Below are 19,820 nucleotides of genomic sequence, written 5' to 3' on the forward strand. Positions count from 1 at the left end.
AAGACCCGTATATATGCTGTCTACCAGAGACCCACTTCAGACCTAGGGACACATACAGACTGAAAGTGAGGGGATGGAAAAAGATATTCCATGCAAATGGAAATCAAAAGAAAGCTGGAGTAGCTATACTCATATCACATAAAATAGACTGTAAAGTAAAGAATGTTACAAGACACAAGGAAGGACACTACATAATGATCAAGGGGTCAATCCAAGAAGAAGATATAACAATTATAAATCTATATGCACCCAACATAGGAGCACCTCAATACATAAGGCAACTGCTAACAGCTATAAAAGAGGAAATCGACAGTAACACAATAATAGTGGGGGACTTCTCACTTACACCAATGGAGAGATCATCCAAAATGAAAATACATACAGAAACAGAACCTTTAAATGACACAATAAACCAGATAGACTTAATTTATATTTATAGGACATTCCATGCAGAAACAGCAGATTACACTTTCTTCTCAAGTGTGCATGGAACATTCTCCAGGATAGATCACATCTTGGGTCACAAATCAAGCCTCAGTAAATTTAAGGAAATTGAAATCATATCAAGCATCTTTTCTGACCACAACGCTATGAGATTAGAAATGAATTACAGGGAAAAAACTGTAAAAAACACAAACACATGGAGGCTAAACAATATGTTACTAAATAACCAAGAGATCACTGAAGAAATCAAAAAATACCTAGAGACAAATGACAATGAAAAGACGACGATCCAAAACCTATGGGATGCAGCAAAAGCAGTTCTAAGAGGGGAGTTTATAGCTATAAAAGCCTACCTCAAAAACAAGAAAAATCTCAAGTAAACAATCTAACCTTACGCCTAAAGGAACTAGAGAAAGAAGAACAAACAAAACCCAAAGTTAGCAGAAAGAAAGAAATCATAAAGATCAGAACAGAAATAAATGAAATAGAAACAAAGAAAACAATAGCAAAGATCAATAAAACTAAAAGTTGGTTATTTTACAAGATAAACGAAATTGATAAACCATTAACCAGACTCATCAAGAAAAAGAGGGAGAGGCCTCAAATCAATAAAATTAGAAACGAAAAAGGAAAAGTTACAACAGACATCGCAGAAATACAAAGCATCCTAAGAGACTACTATAAGGAACACTATGCCAATAAAATGGACAACCTGGAGGAAACGGACAAATTCTTAGAAATGCACAGCCTGCCAAGACTGAATGAGGAAGAAATAGAAAATATGAACAGACCAATCACAAGCACTGAAATGGAAACTGTGATTAAAAAATCTTCCAACAAACAAAAGCCCAGGAGCAGACGGCTTCACAGGCGAATTCTATCAAACATCTAGAGAAGAGCTAACACCTATCCTTCTCAAACTCCTCCAAAATATAGCAGAGGGAGGAACACTCCCAAACTCATTCTACGAGGCCACCATCACCTTGATACCGAAACCAGACAAGGATGTCACAAAGGAAGAAAACTACAGGCCAATATCACTGGTGAACATAGATGCAAAAATCCTCAACAGGGCTTCCCTGCTGGCACAGTGGTTGAGAGTCCGCCTGCCAATGCAGGGGACACGGGTTCGTGACCCGGTCCGGGAAGACCCCACATGCCGCGGAGCGGCTGGGCCCGTGAGCCACGGCCGCTGAGCCTGCGCGTCCGGAGCCTGTGCTCCGCAACGGGAGAGGCCACAGCAGTGAGAGGCCCGCGTACCACAAAAAAAAAATAAAATAAAATAAAAAATAAAAATCCTCAACAGAATACTAGCAAAGACAATCCAACAGCACATTAAAAGGATCATACACCATGATCAAGTGGGGTTTATTCCAGGAATGCAAGAATTCTTCAATATACGCAAATCAATCAACGTGATACACCATATTAATGAACTGAAGGAGGAAAGCCATAGGATCATCTCAATAGATGCAGAGAAAGCTTTGGACAAAATTCAACACCCATGTATGATAAAAACCCTGCAGAAAGTAGGCACAGAGGGAACTTTCCTCAACATGATAAAGGCCACATATGACAAATCCACAGCCAACATCGTCCTCAACGGTGAAAAACTGAAAGCATTTCCACTAAGATCAGGAACAAGACAAGGTTGCCCAACCTCACCACTCTTAGTCAACACAGTTTTGGAAGTTATAGCCACAGCAATCAGAGAAGAAGAGGAAATAAAAGGAAGCCAAATCGGAAATGAAGAAGTAAAGCTGTCACTGTTTGCAGATGACATGATACTATACATAGAGAACCCTAAAGATGCTACCAGAAAACTACTAGAGCTAATCAATGAATTTGGTCAAGTAGAAGAATAGAAAATTAATGCACAGAAATCTCTGGCATTCCTACACCCTAATCATGAAAAATCTGAAAGGGAAACCAGGAGAACACTCCCATTTACCACTGCAACAAAAAGAATAAACTATCTAGGAATAAACCTACCTAAGGAGACAAAAGACCTGTATGCAGAAAATCATGACACTGATGAAAGAAATTAAAGATGATACAAATAGATGGAGAGACACACCACGTTCTGGGGTTGGAAGAATCAACATTGTGAAAATGACTCTACTACCCAAAGCAATCTTCAGATTCAATGCAATCCCCATCAAACCACCACTGGCATTTCTCAGAGAACTAGAACAAAAATTTTCACAACTTGTATGGAAACACAAAAGACCCCGAATAGCCTAAGCAATCCTGAGAATGAAAAACGGAGCTGGAGGAATCAGGCTCCCTGACTTCAGACTATACTACAAAGCTACAGTAATCAAAACAGTATGGTACTGGCACAAAAACAGAAAGATAGATCAATGGAACAGGATAGAAAGCCCAGAGATGAACCCACACACATATGGTCACCTTCTCTTTGATAAAGGAGGCAGGAATGTACAGTGGAGCAAGGACAGCCTCTTCAATAAGTGGTGCTGGGAAAACTGGACCGGTACGTGTAAAAGTATGAGATTAGATCACTCTCTAACACCACACACAAAAATAAGCTCAAACTGGCTTAGAGACCTAAAGGCAAGGACAGAAAGTATCAAACTCTTAGAGGAAAACAGAGGCAGAACACTCTATGACATAAATCACAGCAAGATCCTTTTTGAACCCCCTCCTAGAGAAATGGAAATAAAACCAAAAATAAACAAATGGGACATAATGAAACTTCAAAGCTTTTCCACAGCAAAGGAAACCATAAACAAGATCAAAATACAACCCTCAGGAGGGGAGAAAATATTTACAAATGAAGCAACTGACAAAGGATTAATCTCCAAAATTTATAAGCAGCTCATGCAGCTCAATTACAAAATAACGACCCAATCCAAAAATGGGCAGAAGACCTAAATAGACATTTCCACAAAGAAGACATACAGACTGCAAACAAACACGTGAAAGCATGCGCAACATCATTAATCATGAGAGAAATGCCAATCAAAACTACAATGTGATGTCATCTCACACCAGTCAGAATGGCCGTCATCAAAAATAACTAGAAACAAAAAATGCTGGACAGGGTGTGGAGAAAAGGGAACACTCTTGCACTGCTGCTGGGAATGTGAACTGGTACAGCCACTATGGAGCACGGTATGGAGGTTCCTTATAAAACGACAAATAGAAATACCATATGACCCAGCAATCCCACTACTGGGCATATACCTTTAGAAAACCATAATTCAAAAAGAGTCATGTACCAAAATGTTCATTGCAGCTCTATTTACAATAGCCCGGAGATGGAAACAACCTAAGTGTCCATCATCGGATGAATGGATAAAGAAGACGTGGAACATATAAACAAGGGCATATTACTCAGCCAGAAAACGAAACGAAATTGAGCTACTTGTAATGAGGTGGATAGACCTAGAGTCTGTCATACAGACTCTATATGCACCCAACATAGGAGCACCTCAATATATGAGGCATCTGCTAACAGCTATAAAAGAGGAAACTGACAGTAACACAATAATAGTGGGGGACTTTAACACCTCACTTACACCAATAGACAGATAATCCAAACAGAAAATTAAAAAGGAAACACAAGCTTTAAATGACACAATAGACCAGATAGATTTAACTGATATTTATAGGATATTCTATTCAAAAACAGCAGATTACACTTTTTTCTCACGTGCACATGGAACATGCTCCAGGACAGATCACATCTTGGGTCACAAATCAAGCCTCAGTAAATTTAAGAAAACTGATATCATATCAAGCATCTTTTCTGACCACAATGCTATGAGATTAGAAATGAATTACAGGGGAAACAAACGTAAAACCACGAACACATGGAAGCTAAACAATACATTACTAAATAGCCAAGAGATCACTGAATAAATCAAAACATACCTAGAGACAAATTACGAGAACATGACCATCCAAAACCTCTGTGAGGCAGCAAAAGCAGTTCTAAGAGGGAAGTTTATAGCAATACAAGCCTACCTCAAGAAACAAGAAAAATCTCAAGTAAACAATCTAACCTTACACCTAAAGGAACTAGAGAAAGAAAAACAAAAAAAACCCGAAGTTGGCAGAAGGAAAGAAATCCTAAAGATCAGAGCAGAAATAAATGAAACAGAAACAAAGAAAACAATAGCAAAGATCAATAAAACTAAAAGCTGGTTCTTTTACAAGATAAACAAAATTGATAAACCATTAGCCAGACTCATCAAGAAAAAGAGGGAGAGAACTCAAATCAATAAAATTAGAAATGAAAAAGGAGAAGTTACAACAGACACCGCAGAAATACAAAGCATCCTAAGAGACTACTACAAGGAACACTATGCCAATAAAATGGACAACCTGGAAGAAGTGGACAAATTCTTAGAAAGGTATAACTTTCCAAGACTGCACCAGGAAGAAATAGAAAACATGAACAGACCAATCACGAGTAATGAAATTGCAACTGTGATTAAAATTCTTCCAACGGGGGCTTCCCTTGTAGCGCAGTGGTTGAGGGTCCGCCTGCCGATGCAGGGGACACGGGTTTGTGCCCCGATCCGGGAAGATACCACATGCTGCAGAGCGGCTAGGCTCGTGAGCCATGGCCACTAAGCCTGCGCATCCGGAGCCTGTGCTCTGCAATGGGAGAGGCCACAGCAGTGAGAGGCCCACGTACCGCACAAAAGAAAAAAAAAAATCTTCCAACAAACAGAAGTCCAGGACCAGATGGCTTCACAAGTGAATTCTATCAAACATATAGAAAACAGCTAACACCCATCCTTCTCAAACTCTTCCAAAAAATTGCAGAGGAAGGAACACGCCGAAACTAATTCTATGAGGCCACCATCACCCTGATACCAAAACCAGACAAAGATACTACAAAAAAGAAAATTACAGACCAATATCACTGATGAATAAAGATGCAAAAATCCTCAACAAAATACTAGCAAACAGAATCCAGCAACAGATTAAAAGGATCATACACCATGATCAAGTGGGATTTATCCCAGGGATGCAAGGATTCTTCAATACACGCAAATCAATCCATGTGATACACCATATTAACAAATTGAAGAAGCAAAACCATATGATCATCTCAATAGATGCAGGAAAAACTTTTGACAAAATTCAACACCAATTTATGATAAAAACTCTCCAGAAAGTGGGCACAGAGGGAACCTACCTCAACATAATAAAGGCCATATATGACAAACCCACAGCCAACATTGTCCTTAATGGTGAAAAACTGAAAGCATTTCCACTAAGATCAGGAACAAGACAAGGTTGCCCACTCTCACCACTCTTATTCAACACAGTTTTGGAAGTTTTAGCCACAGCAATCATAGAAGAAAAGGAAATAAAAGGAATCCAAATCAGAAAATAAGAATTAAAGCTGTCACTATTTGCAGATGACATGATACTATACATAGAGAATCCTAAAGATGCTACCAGAAAACTACTAGAGCTCATCAATGAATATGGTAAAGTTACAGGATACAAAATTAATGCACAGAATTCTCTTGCATTCCTATACACTAATGATGAAAAATCTGAAAGAGAAATTAAGGAAACACTCCCACTTACCACTGCAACAAAAAGAATAAAATACCTAGGAGTAAACCTACCAAGGGAGACAAAAGACCTGTATGCAGAAAACTATAAGACACTGATGAAAGAAATTAAAGATGATATAAACAAATGGAGAGATATACCATGTTCTTGGACTGAAAGAATCAACATTGTGAAAATGACTCTACCACCCAAAGCAATCTACAGATTCAATGGAATCACTATCAAATTACCAATGGCATTTTTTACAGAACCAGAACAAAAAAAATCTTAAAATTTATCTGGAGACACAAAAGACCCCGAATTGCCAAAGCAGTCTTGAGGGAAAAAAATGGAGCTGGAGGAATCAGACTCCCTGACTTCAGACTATACTACAAAGCTACAGTAATCAAGACAGTATGGTACTGGCACAAAAACAGAAAGATAGATCAATGGAACAGGATAGAAAGCCCAGAGATAAACCCACGTACATATGGTCACCTTATCTTTGATAAAGGAGGCCAAAATATACAGTGGAGAAAAGACAGCCTCTTCAGTAAGTCATGCTGGGAAAATTGGACAGCTACATGTAAAAGAATGAAATTAGAACACTCACTAACACCACACACAAAAATAAACTCAAATTGGATTACAGATCTAAATGTAAGGCCAGAAACTATCAAACTCTTAGAGGAAAACATAGGAAGAAACTCTCTGACATAAATCACAGCAAGACCTTTTTTGAACCACCTCCTAGAGTAATGGAAATAAAAACAAACAAATGGAACCTAATGAAACTTAAAAGCTTTTGCACAGCAAAGGAAACTACAATGAAGATGAAAAGACAACCCTCAGAATGGGAGAAAATAGTTGCAAACGAATCAACGGACAAAGGATTAATCTCCAAAATATATAAACAGCTCATGCAGCTCAATTTTAAAGAAACAAACAACCCACTCAAAAAATGGGCAGAAGACCTAATTAGACATTTCTCCAAAGATGTACAGATGGCCAAGAAGCACATGAAAAGCTGCTCAACATCACTAATTATTAGAGAAATGCAATTCAGTACTACAATGAGGTATCACTTCACAGCAGTCAGAATGGGTATCATCAGAAAATCTTCAAGCAACAAAATGCTGGAGAGGGTGTGGAGAAAAGGGAACCCTCTTGCACTGTTGGTGGGAATGTAAATTGATACAGCCACTATGGAGAACAGTATGGAGGTTCCCTAAAAAACTAAAAATAGAATTACCATATGACCCAGAAATCCCACTACTGGGCATATACCCAGAGAAAACCATAATTCAAAAAGACACATGCACCCCAATGTTCACTGCAGCACTGTTTACAATAGCCAGGTCAGGGAAGCAACCTAAATGCCCATCAGCAGATGAACAGATAAAGAAGATGTGGTACATATACACAATGGAATATTACTCAGCCATAAAAAGGAACGAAATTGGGTCATTTGTTGAGACGTGGATGGGTCTAGAGACTGTCATACAGAGTGAAGTAAGTCAGGAAGAGAAAAACAAATATCGTATATTAACGCATATATGTGGAACTTAGAAAAATGGTACAGATGAACCAGTTTTCAGGGCAGAAATTGGGACACACATGTAGAGAAGAAACGTATGGACACCAAGGGGGGAAAGCAGTGGGAGTGGGGGTGGTGGTGGGATGAACTGGGAGATTGTGATTGACATGTCTACACTGATGTGTGTGAAATGGATGACTAATAAGAACCTGCTGTATGAAACAATAAAATTAAATTAAAAAAATTTTTTAAAGTCACTATGTACATGCTCATTAATTCTTCAAAAACCCCACAAATTTATGAAATAGATCAAAATCCTGTTCTCTGATATATTCAGGAATACAAACTGTACAATTACAATGGGATAAACTTTATAGTTTCACAATACAAATCTTTCTTTAAACAATTACAGAACTTTATCCAGACCTGTAAGACCTACATGTGTGAAATCACTTTCACTGGAAAAGTGGCAGTTGCAGCAAAACAGAACTCCACAAACTGTTATTTAAGAGCCTAAACTTCAGCACTCTCTCTCTCTGTTACTTACGAGGCAGCTTTCCAATTCTGTAGGCAACTGCTTCTTTCCCCAAATAATAATTATCCTTTTATTATGGAGTAAAGACATTTTCTCCTCTACACAGATGTACGTTAATGATATCAGCCGAAAGTAACGGCTTAAAGATACTCAGGTCAGGAGGCACCAACACCTTCCAGGCTGCAAGAAGTCAGCAGCTGGCAAGTTCACAAAAGTTTTATGATTAGAATACTTTATATTAGAATACTTTCCATAAACCAAACTGCCATGCACCCTAGAGAGTCCTTCTGTAATGTGTCCAAATGCTAGATAGAAGATAGAAACACAGACTAAAGACTGACCTGTGTTGATTTTTCTATTAAATGAGCTTATTTTTAAAATCCTGTTCTTCAATACAGGAATTACTTAATATTAATGGTTAACTACAATGACTACAATGTAATTATAAACAGCAGAGAGACGTTTTAAGGCCAGAGTAGTGTCATTATACAATCCATATACTTTCCATGAGAATGTTTTACCTAACATAGGATTTCTTCCAGTTCTAAGTTGAGGAGGTACTAAACATACAGAGAAACCACTTTCTTAATGGTGTAGGAGGAACTCATTCATATAACAAAAAAATTTTCTTCTATCACATAATCCCTAAACTGTCAATGAGGTTTGGTAAAAACAAGTTAAATTGTCCTTTAGGCCATTGGACTCCCAATTTTGGCTTTCCTCCCAACTAACTAGATTCTTGTTTCAGTTATTAAACATGACAGTGGCTTTTAGGTAAATTGTCTCAGAAGTCTTAAGTAGTACAGCTGTAAACTCTCATTTAAGAGATCACCTGTCCTGCATCTGTGACTATCTAAACACTCAATAAGCAAGAAGTTCTGAGCAGCCCCAAACCCCTAAAGCACTAACGCTCAGACTCAGAGACCCTGGAGACTGAGGCCACTTTCCCACAATTCTAACTAGGGGACACCTCAACTGATAAGATTAGAAGCATAAACTGAGGGGGAGGAAGCAGCTAATGACAGATATGCCAAGCGGAACAAGCCATGAAACTGATGGCCGGAGAAGTGACAGAAACAGGCTCGGTCTCAAAACAAGGAAGCAAAGCAACCTGAGACCCTTTTACACACAATGGGCAGTTTCCACACAAGAATTGCCCTTGAGACAATAATGTATTGGAACACAGTATACTAACTGACATTTATAGTACTTCAGTTTACCAAACAGCTATCATTCCTCTGTGTATGCCTTATATTGTTTAATATAAAGATGAATAAAAATGTACTTACTACCTACAAATTGGTTAAATAGAAATTAAATGGTATTTTATAGTCTTTGTTTAATGAATGGATAATATGTTTTAGATAGGTTTTGGTTATTTTTTTAAAAAACAAGCTTTAGTATTTAAGGAGATAAACTTCAAGAATCTGAAAAATTAATGCAGGTAAAACACGTTCTTTAGGGGGCTTCCCTGGTGGTGCAGCAGTTGAGAGTCTGCCTGCCGATGCAGGGGACACGGGTTCGTGCCCCGGTCCGGGAAGATCCCACATGCCGCAGAGCGGCTAGGCCCGTGAGCCACGGCCACTGAGCCTGCGCGTCCGGAACCTGTGCTCCGCAACGGGAGAGGCCACAACAGTGAGAGGCCCGCGTACCGCAAAAAAAAACAAAAAACACGTTCTTTAGAATAGACATGAAAATTAAGCCTGGATTACTGTTCCACACAAACAGGATATCTGTATTACTACACTGATGGATGGCATTTATGTACGTTTTGTGGAATCTTACTAGAATGACTAGTTCATTACCCCTTCAACAGCCTTCAACAGAAGAATCTACCTAATGACTACTTAATAAAGCAAACAGAAACCATCTCCTAGGAGCTTAGAGTTTATACCTGTCCCAACCACCTATCACTTTTTCTACACAAAAAGTAATGTACTTTTCCTCACACCCATTAGGATGGCCTATCACAGGGGGGAAAAGCAGAAAATTACAAGCATTGATGAAGATGTGGAGAAACTGGAACCCTTGTTCATTGTTGGTGGGGTTGTAACATGATGCAGTCATTACGGAAAACAGAATTACCGTTCCTCAAAATACTGAACGTAGCATTACCATATGATCCAGCAATTCCACTTCTGGGTACATACCCCAAAGAATGGAAAGCAGGGCCTCAAAGAGATGTTTGCATGCCTATGTGCCAAAACGTGGAGGCAACCCAAGAGCCCACTGACATAAGGATAAACAAAACGTCATGCACACACACAACAGAAAATTACTCAGCCTTAAAGAGGAAGGAGAGGGCTTCCCTGGTGGCGCAGTGGTTGAGAGTCCGCCTGCCAATGAAGGGAACACGGGTTCGTGCCCCAGTCCGGGAGGATCCCACATGCCGTGGAGCGGCTGGGCCTGTGAGCCATGGCCACTGAGCCTGTGCTCCGCAACGGGAGAGGCCACAACACTGAGAGGCCCGCGTACCGCAAAAAAAAAAAAAAAAAAAAAGAGGAAGGAGATCCTGTCCCATGCTACCACATGGATGAGCCTTGAGCACATTAATTATGTTAATGAAATAAGCCAGTCACAAAAGGACAAATACTGTATGGTTCCATTTATATGAGGTACCTGGAGTAGTCAAATCCAGAGACAGAAAGCAGAAGGGTGGTTGCCTGGGGCTGGAGAGGGGCACTGAGAAGTTGTTTATGGGTACAGAGTTTTAGATTTGCAGATGAAAAGTTGTGGAGACCTGTTTCACAGCAACATGATATACTTAACCATACTGAATTGCACACTCAAAGATGGTTAAGTTGGTAAATTTTGTGTTTTTGTCACAATAAAAAAAAAATGTACCTTCTTATCTTGAGAAAATATCCGATATAAACAGCAGTATCCATGTACTCATGTACCCACAGGCAGTCAAGAGAACATCCTAGACTATATTAATAAAAGGTTTGCGAAGGATGCGTGGCTTACCCTCCCACAGCTGAAGACTCTGTGGAGCAACCGAAGGCCAGATGACAAGATTGTTGGCTTCAAAGAGAGGGTTGGTGAACTTACTCAGTTCACTGGGCTGGTTGACCCAAGACCATAGAGACATCGTTTTCTGCTGTAGCTTCAACTTGCATCTGACCAAGAAAGAAAACTGCCATTAAAGCAATTAATTTATGACCATAGAGACATCGTTTTCTGCTGTAGCTTCAACTTACATCTGATCAAGAAAGAAAATTGCCATTAAAGCAATTAATTTATGACAACCACTATTAAATGCTCCTTCTAACAGGACAATTTCTTTTCTCTTGTATGTTAGAAAGCAGAACACAAGACTTTTAGCAGAAGAACAAAATGTTGTAAAATTAAAATATTTGTCAGCATTTTTAACTGTCAACAACATCAAAACAAAGACTGTTTTGCAGGCTTCCAAAGCTGGCAACAAAGTTAATCCACCAAGAAGATATAATCATTATAAATATATATGTATGTTGCACCCGAGCCACAAAACATATGAAGCAGAAACTGACGTAATGGAACAGAGAAACAGACAATTCTCTAATATAGTTGAGGATTTCACTATCCCAATAACTAGACAGAAGATAAATAAGGAAATACAGGACTTGAACAAAATGTAAGACAAATATAGAAAACTCTACCCAACAGCAGAACACACATTCTTCTCAAGTGGACATGAAGCATTCTGCAGGCCAGACCACGTGGTAGGCCACAAAACAAAGCTCAATACATTTTAAAAGACTGAGATCATACAAAGCATCTTCTTCAACCACAAGGGAATGAAGTTAGAAATTGATAACAGAAGAAAAACTGGAAAATTCATAAGTATGTGGAATTATATAACACACTTTCAAACAACCAACGGTTTAAAGAAGACATCACAAAAGAAGTTAGAAAATACTTACAAATGAATGAAAACAAAAACACAACATGCTAACACAACTCCAGTGAAAGTAATGCTCAGAGGGAAATTTATAGCAAGAACCTATGTTAAAAAGGAAAGATCTCAAATCAGTAATCTAACTTTACACCTTAAGGAACTAGACAAAGGAGAGCAAACTAAGCCAATGCTTGCAGAAGGAAGGAAAAACTAAGATTACAGAGGAGACAGACAAAAAAAACTTTTTAAAATAACATCAATGAGACCAAAAGTCAGTTCTTTGAAAAGATCAACAAAATTGTTCCTCTGGCTAGAATGACAAAGAAAAAGGAAGATGCAAATAACTAAAATCAAAAATGAAAATGGGACATTACTACTGACCTTACAGAAATAAAAAAGATTTTAAGAAAATACTATTAACTGCACACCAACAAATTAGATAATCTGGATGAAATGGACAAATTTCTATAAACACAAAAATTACCTAAACTGACTGAAGAAATAAAAAATCTCAACAGACCTATAACAAATAAGGAAATTGACTCAGTAACAAATAATCTCTCCACAAAGAAAAGTCTAGGACCAGATGGTTTCACTGGTAAATTCTATCAAATATAAAAGAAAAATGAACACCAATCCTTCTCAAACTCCCCAACAAATAGAAAAGGAATATTTCCTAACTCATTTTATGAAGCTATTATCACCCTGATGCCAAAGCCAGACAATGATACAAGAAAACTGTAATAGGCCAATGTCCCTTACAAACATAGATGCAAAAATTCTCAACAAACTACTAGCAAACCAAATACAACAGCATATTGAAAGGATTATATACCATGACCAAGTGAGATTTATCCTAAGTATACAAGAGTGGTTCAACATGAGAAAATCAATCAATGTAATACACCACATTAATAGAACAAAGGGAAAAAAACCACATGATCATTGCAATTAATGCAGAAAAAGCAGATAACAAAACATCTTTTCATGACAAAAACATTCAATAAATTAGGAATAGAAGGGAACTTCCTCAACATGGTAAAGGGTACTTATGAAAAAAAACACAGCTAACATCATACTCAACATTACACTCGTGAAAGACTGAAAGCTTTCTCCCTAAGATCAGGAATAGAACAAGAGTGCCTGCTTTCACCACTGCCATTCAATGCTGTACTGGAAATTCATTAGACATGAAAAAGAAAGAAAACACATCCAAAGTAGAAAGGAAGATGTACAATGATTTCTACTTGCAAATAACATGATCCTATGCATAGAAAATCCCAAAGAATCCACACACACACACACACGAAGTACTAGAGCTAATAAATAAATTTGGCAAAACTGCAGGGTACAAGATAGACACAGAAAAACAGTCATGTTTCTATATGCCAGCAGTGAATACTCCAAAAAAATTAAGAAAACAATTCCATTTACAACAGCACTCAAAATATTAAAATACCAAGAATAAATTTAACTGAAGAGGTAAAATATTTGTATACTGAGAACTATAAAATATTGCTGAAAGGAATTAAAGACCTAAATAAATGGAAAGACATCCCATGTTCATAGACTGGAAGACAACACTGTTAAGGCAGTAATAACTACCCAAAGTGATCCACAGATTCCAATGCAATCTCTATCAAAATTTTCTTACAACTCAACAATAAAAAGACAAATAACCCAATGAAAAAATTGGCAAAGTATCCAAATAGATATTTGGATATCAAAGAAGTGATAACACAAATGCCCAACAAACACATGCAAAGCTGATCAATACCATTGGTCCATTAAGGAAATGTAAATCACTGTAATGAGATTTACACCACTTTACACCCACTAGGATGACTAAATCAAAAGGGCAGACAATAAAAAATGGTGGAGATGTGGAGAAACTGGAGCCCTCATACATTGCTGGTGGGAATGTAAAATGGTGCTGCCACTTTCTTTCACAGCTCCTCAAAATGTCAGTTACCATATGACCCACAATTCCACTCCTAGGTTTATATCTAAGATAAATGGATATATGTCCACAAAAAAACTTGTATACAAATGTTTAACACAGCATTATTTATGGTAGCCAAATGATGGAAACAACCCATTCTACAACATGGATGAACCTTGGAAATATGCTCAGTGAAAGAAGCCAATCATAAAAGACCACGTATTGTATGATTCCATTTATATGAAATAGTCAAACAGGCAAATTTATAGACTAAGAGCAGATTTGTGGTTATCAGGGGCTAGGGGATGGAGGGAGGGAAAATGGACAGTGACTGGTAATCGATATGGGGTTTGTTTTGGAGGTGATGAAAATGTTTTAAAATTAGGTGCAGTGCTGGTTGCACAACTCTGAATATACCATTTTAAAAAATCACAATAAATACACTTTAAATGGCTGAATATTATGGTAAATGCATTATATCTCAATAAAGCTGTTTTTTAAAAATGTTACATTTTCCCTTTTAACTGAAGTCATCTTTTACCAAGAATTTTCAGTGGTTTTTAAAGATTTTTTTAAAATCTTTAAAGATTTTAAAAAAATCTTATTAGGCTAGCTAATACTCCAATCTCCCAAATTCACAGGGTTCAAGTAATTTCAGACTTTGTATTCATAACAAATCTTAAAAGTTCTTATTCTTTCGTATGTAATATTTAAAAGGGGAAAAAAGGATGGTCATTGCTTTCTCTTAGGTCATCTCTTCTAATTAAACTCTATTCTGACTAGCAGAATTCTAGAACAGAGATGAATAGAACCCTAAAGTCAGGAAGCATTAAACTTTTCATCTATTGTTAATAAGGAAAAAAATAGGAAAAAATTAATAATTATGTTCTATTTGGATTAACTACGTGTTACAGAATAGTTTCTGGGGTGGGAAGGGAAATATTAATGGCATCTCCATCACAAATCAATCCAAATCCTACTTTTTGGAAGTAGGCCTGTTCTTTTGGCATAAGTAATGAATTCAAGTGTAATAATATAAGTATAATCATTTCTAGAAAGTCAACTTAAAATGATACTAAAATACCCAAAGTAAATTTCATCAACTGAAAAAACGGAGGTACGATGTTCAAAGATTCATTTAAGCCTAAACTATGAATGAACAGCTCAGGGACAATCCCAACCACCAACCCATCTGAAGGTTTTCACAAAGGTTTGATTTTGTAATGCCAACATAATGTAATAGAGAAGAACAGATCTGGCTCCATACTGGATCTGTTTCTTTTACTCTAAACTTTGTATTCTACTGCTTTTGCTACAAGTTAATCACTAAAGGAATGTTGCTTATAGCTTAAAGAATACATAATGGCCCATCTGGGGAACCCTGTCCCCCATCCTGAGCAGTAAGCTAAAACACCTTTGTTTAGCTCCCAGGAAACATCCTGACCAGGCCCACCTGTGACGGACTGCAAGGAGGAAGAAATGAATGCATCCCCTCCAGAGTCTGGCAGGAACCAGGAAACATTTGCAACAACTTATCACCTTGTTTTTTTTTCTTTTTCTTTTTTAACTTTACCTCCTTACCTCCCCCTCTTTGTTTTATAAAAGAAACTAGCATCCAAACCCAGGCAAGATGGTTCTTTGGGACACTAGTCCACCATCTTCCCGGTCTGCTGGCTTTCTGAATAAAGTTGCTATTCCTTGCCCCAACACCTCGTCTCTCGATTTATTGGCTTGTCGTGCAGCAAGCAGTACAAGCTTGGACTCGGTACTAATAAGACATTTTATCTTGAGCAAGTTAGTCCTCTCCCAACTCCATATATTATCAGAGAAAACACTTAGAGCAAATACCCTTGGGATACAGGAGAAACAGTGCAAATTATAAACAAATCCATTAAATCAGTCAAACTGATCATATGAATCACGTGTGGCTGCAGTAACTATAGCCAAAGCACAGTGATAAAACTGTGGTGACACAGAACTTTCTAGAGCAAATAGTTCTAAATTTTTCCCTACTTCTGAAGACAAGAATCTGTAAGAAACTCTAAAGTTGAAATATCTGCCAATTCAGCTTTAAGTAAAAAAACATGTATTGCTCTATGTTCTTGAATTTCAAACAGGTAAAGATGCAATAATTCTATTCTTTTATGAAAACTGTTAATTGTTTAAATTTATTATTCAACAAACTGATGCCAGGTACCAGCCCAGGGACAAACCCTGCCTCCCACCCAGAGGAAGCCTTTAGACTGTACCCAAATGAGAAGATTACCAGTTAAGCATCTTTAATGATCATTCTGATATGAATCTTCTAATTAAACCTATAAACTTGATGGTGTCTGGGTTATGAAGTAAGATCCTAACTCTGGGCCTGAGGACAGTTGCTTGGTATAAGAGAGAAAACTCTAGAGCAGGAGTAGGAAGACCTGTACTACAGCCATACTTTTGGTGACCAACAGGCTGTGTGCTTCCTGGACAAGTCATTCACTTCTCTGGATAATAACCTTCCTAATCTATCAAACTGCATGGAGGGTAGAATTGAATTATATGTTAAAGCTTCTTCCAGATGTAAGATACTATGCTCCTATATAAGGAGAATAACATTTTAATGGTTGCTCAATTATTCAAAGATTTTTAATCAGTGTATGAACTAATTTTAATCAAATAGAACAAAATCCAGGATATGCTCTCACCTAGCATGTGACAGGCTCACAATAAATTAGGTAATTTAATTTATACTAACTGTAACCTCTTCCATCTTATAAATAACATTAATGTAGAACCAAATCCTGTTCTCTTTTAGGAAATGACCAAAACAGCTAAAAATAAAATGGCCCCCACGTGAGCAGGTACCTACCTTTCACTTTCATTGTTGCCCAGAAATGTTCCAAACTGTGAGGCATATGCATGCTCAAAGAGCATGATGAGGAGATTCTCATTAAATTCAAATGAACAAGGGAACTGACGAAGTATCTGCCACACACTGTCCAAGAAGAGAAGAAATACAGGCGACTCCCACTTCTGCTTACTATTACAATAGGCTGACTGTGCACAGCGCTGTTGGAATGGGTGACCAGCCTAAGAGAAAAGATGGAAATGCAGCAATCATATCCTAGTGAGATCACATTGTAGCGCATTATTAAATTTCACACAGTTGCAACAAAACTATTAAATGGAACATCATATAATTTGGGTGGCTGCTCTTTAATGATTTCTTGGTTTAAGACAATCTTCACCAACTAAGGAAAAAGACAAGATTTCCAAATACTTAACAAGGGTATATATACAGTTAGCCATAACGTCTGCAGTTGGTCTTGGAATATCAAATAGAAGAATAATGAACTTCAGTAATAATAAGCATAAATCTTTCTAGGTCTGTAAAATCTGGAGCAAAGTCAAAGAACATAAGCTCTTCAGGTATAAAACAGGACAGCTATCCCCTTCTATCCATCCAAAGCACTCTAGACTACTATAAGCTAAGGAAGCCTCACCGCTAAATGCAGACAGATGTGGGGTTCTCATAGACAAACTTTTATCAGGTTACTCCTGATAGTAAGTCTTTAATTACATAAGAAAGTTACTGTCATGATTACATCTGTATGAATGCCTTTATATTAGAGACAAAGCTGTCTTTAGTTTCCCCCTCCCCACAAAAAGAACCAGAAGAGTCTGTCATCTACTGACCAAAGGAAATTTCAGAATCATTTGGCTCTCTGGCCCACCCAGAACCTGAGTACTGACCTTATCCCCCCTTCTAGGTATTTCATATACATGCTTTATCTCTGGGTCCTCGTGCTACTTTATCTGACAAAGATAATGCCAGGAACATGAATGGGATTTTGATGCCCATGAAAATGGTAATATATAAACAAATCAATCATACTCATTTGTTTGTTTGCTATGCATCACAAGGAATGTAGCTGAATAAGATCTGCACCAAATATGTAGGATGGTCTGACTTAAACAGAGATAAAGGTCAGCTGTCAGGGTGGGTAGACATGGTAAACATAACAGCATTAACACATAATAAAGCTGAATTGTAACTAGAAGGGCCAGAAGTGATTTTCTCCAGAGATACTTCCTTTCAAGATATATCTAAACATTTGTTTTCAATCACAATTACACACTAAGTTACATGGTGTATATATATTTAAATTAACCTCTGGCCTGAAGGATTTCCATCTATTTTATGAGACCTTTATTTTAGCTGTCCTTCAGCATTATATAGGACAGCACTGTGTTGTGTCCTAGGGATAAACAGCTGAATTGGGTGGGCAAGGTTCCCTGAACTCAAAGAAGTCACTATATCTGAGTCTAGTTCAGGAAACAAGGTGTGAGGAAAATGGATCAATTTTTTCTGTGAAGGAAGTTAAGGTCCCAGAGTCTTCATGAAAGTAGAGATATTTAGCTGGATCTTACAGGATGAGAAGGATTTCACCTGGCTGAGGAAGACGACAGGAGCAGATGGTAGAAAGATGAGCAGAAGGTAGAAAGCACTAAAGCACATGCCTTGTACTTACAAGTCCCCACTCCTCCTTCCCCCCTTGTTTATGTCTTTTATCTCTAGCAAGACTAAGTTCTGTGAGACAAGACCATGTTTTACACATTCTTTGTGTTTCCCCTATAGGTAACAAGGTACAACTAATAACGTTTGTTAGGGGAATGAAGTGCCAAATGAGCAATATAAGCAAAGAGGGAGACAGAAATTGAGAGGCAGTAAAGATTACAGGCATTTATTAAGAGGAAGAGAGATTTACTGTCCCCCAGAAAATTAAACATCTGAATCAATCAGAATTTCATATATTATATCCATTCCCACAAACCAGGATCAAACATCAATTATGAGCAGTTCCTCTGTGGACAAAATAGCTTTTCTCACCTGAAGCCACTCTCTCTCTATCAAGGCCTCAAAGCCCCGGATGGTCCTGCTTCTTGGTTCCAAGATAATCTGGGCCAGGGAGGTAACCTGGAGTGTGGAATCAGTTCCTTCTGTTCCATGAATCAGTATGGATGCTCCTTCCCTGGTAGGAAAATTCAGAGGACAAATGGGACACTCCTGACATGGTCAACCAACTCTGTTAATAATAAACATTTCTTGAGTATAACAATAAACACTTCTTGAGTATAACAGTTGAAAGTCTTCTGCACTCTGCTCTGTCCAGTAGGTTTAGAGTCTAAATGAGGTACATGAAGACAGCTTCCCTTGGGGAAAATATAAAACTATAAGTCCCAAATTTCATAGGACAAGAACCCATTTACATTATAACAAATTTCATAAAACCGTTTCCTGAATGTTTTCTTCCTTTACAAAACCAGAAAGCAGACCTCATCACATTCACTAGATGCTGACCTTTTCTGCTTTAATATAGTTAACTAAAGCCTTTTCTCATCAAGCCTAGAAACACACAAAGTTATTTTTCTGTATCTCTCTGACCTTGATTCTACCCTTCCACCATCAGTTTACTGTAAGGATGCCTTCATAAACCATAATCAATCTGGGAAACAAGTCCTAAACCACACTTTGAGAAACATGAAAACAGAAAGAAAAATTTTTTAATATTATATATAAAAGTGTCAGGGGGTTTCCCTGGTGGCGCAGTGGTTGGGAGTCCGCCTGCCGATGCAGGGGACACGGGTTCGTGACCCGGTCTGGGAGGATCCCACATGCCACGAAGCGGCTGGGCCCGTGAGCCACGGCTGCTGAGCCTGCGCATCCGGAGCCTGTGCTCCACAACGGGAGAGGCCACAACAGTGAGAGGCCCGCGTACCGCAAAAAAACAACAACAAAAAAGTGTCAATCTAGGGACCACCCTGGTGGCACAGTGGTAAAGACTCCATGCTCCCAATGCAGGGGGCCCAGGTTCGATCCCTGGTCAGGGAACTAGATCCCACATGCATGCCACAACTAAGAGTTTGCATGCCACAACTATGGAGCCCACATGCCTCA

General features: G+C 38.2%; 1 protein-coding gene and 1 long non-coding RNA gene across 2 annotated transcripts in view; one reads left to right on the forward strand and one right to left on the reverse strand.

The window, feature by feature from the left end:
• LOC114884260 overlaps positions 1-15,925 on the forward strand; it is a 91,686-nt gene extending 75,761 nt beyond the window's left edge. Inside the window, exon 3 of the long non-coding RNA XR_003790813.1 lies at positions 15,304-15,925. This is a non-coding gene — a long non-coding RNA (uncharacterized LOC114884260). The remainder of the gene's footprint in view (positions 1-15,303) is intronic.
• MTMR9 (myotubularin related protein 9) overlaps positions 1-19,820 on the reverse strand; it is an 82,582-nt gene that overhangs the window by 1,379 nt on the left and 61,383 nt on the right. The window contains exons 7-9 of the mRNA XM_029203116.1: positions 18,753-18,894; positions 16,731-16,951; positions 11,025-11,176 (exon numbers count right to left, since the gene is read on the reverse strand). Coding sequence (XP_029058949.1) covers positions 11,025-11,176; positions 16,731-16,951; positions 18,753-18,894 — 515 coding nt within the window. The remainder of the gene's footprint in view (positions 1-11,024; positions 11,177-16,730; positions 16,952-18,752; positions 18,895-19,820) is intronic.

The sequence above is a fragment of the Monodon monoceros genome, unplaced genomic scaffold (assembly GCF_005190385.1).
Source record: "Monodon monoceros isolate NGI ecotype Baffin Bay Population unplaced genomic scaffold, NGI_Narwhal_1 Super_Scaffold_5, whole genome shotgun sequence".
NCBI lineage: Eukaryota > Metazoa > Chordata > Mammalia > Artiodactyla > Monodontidae > Monodon > Monodon monoceros.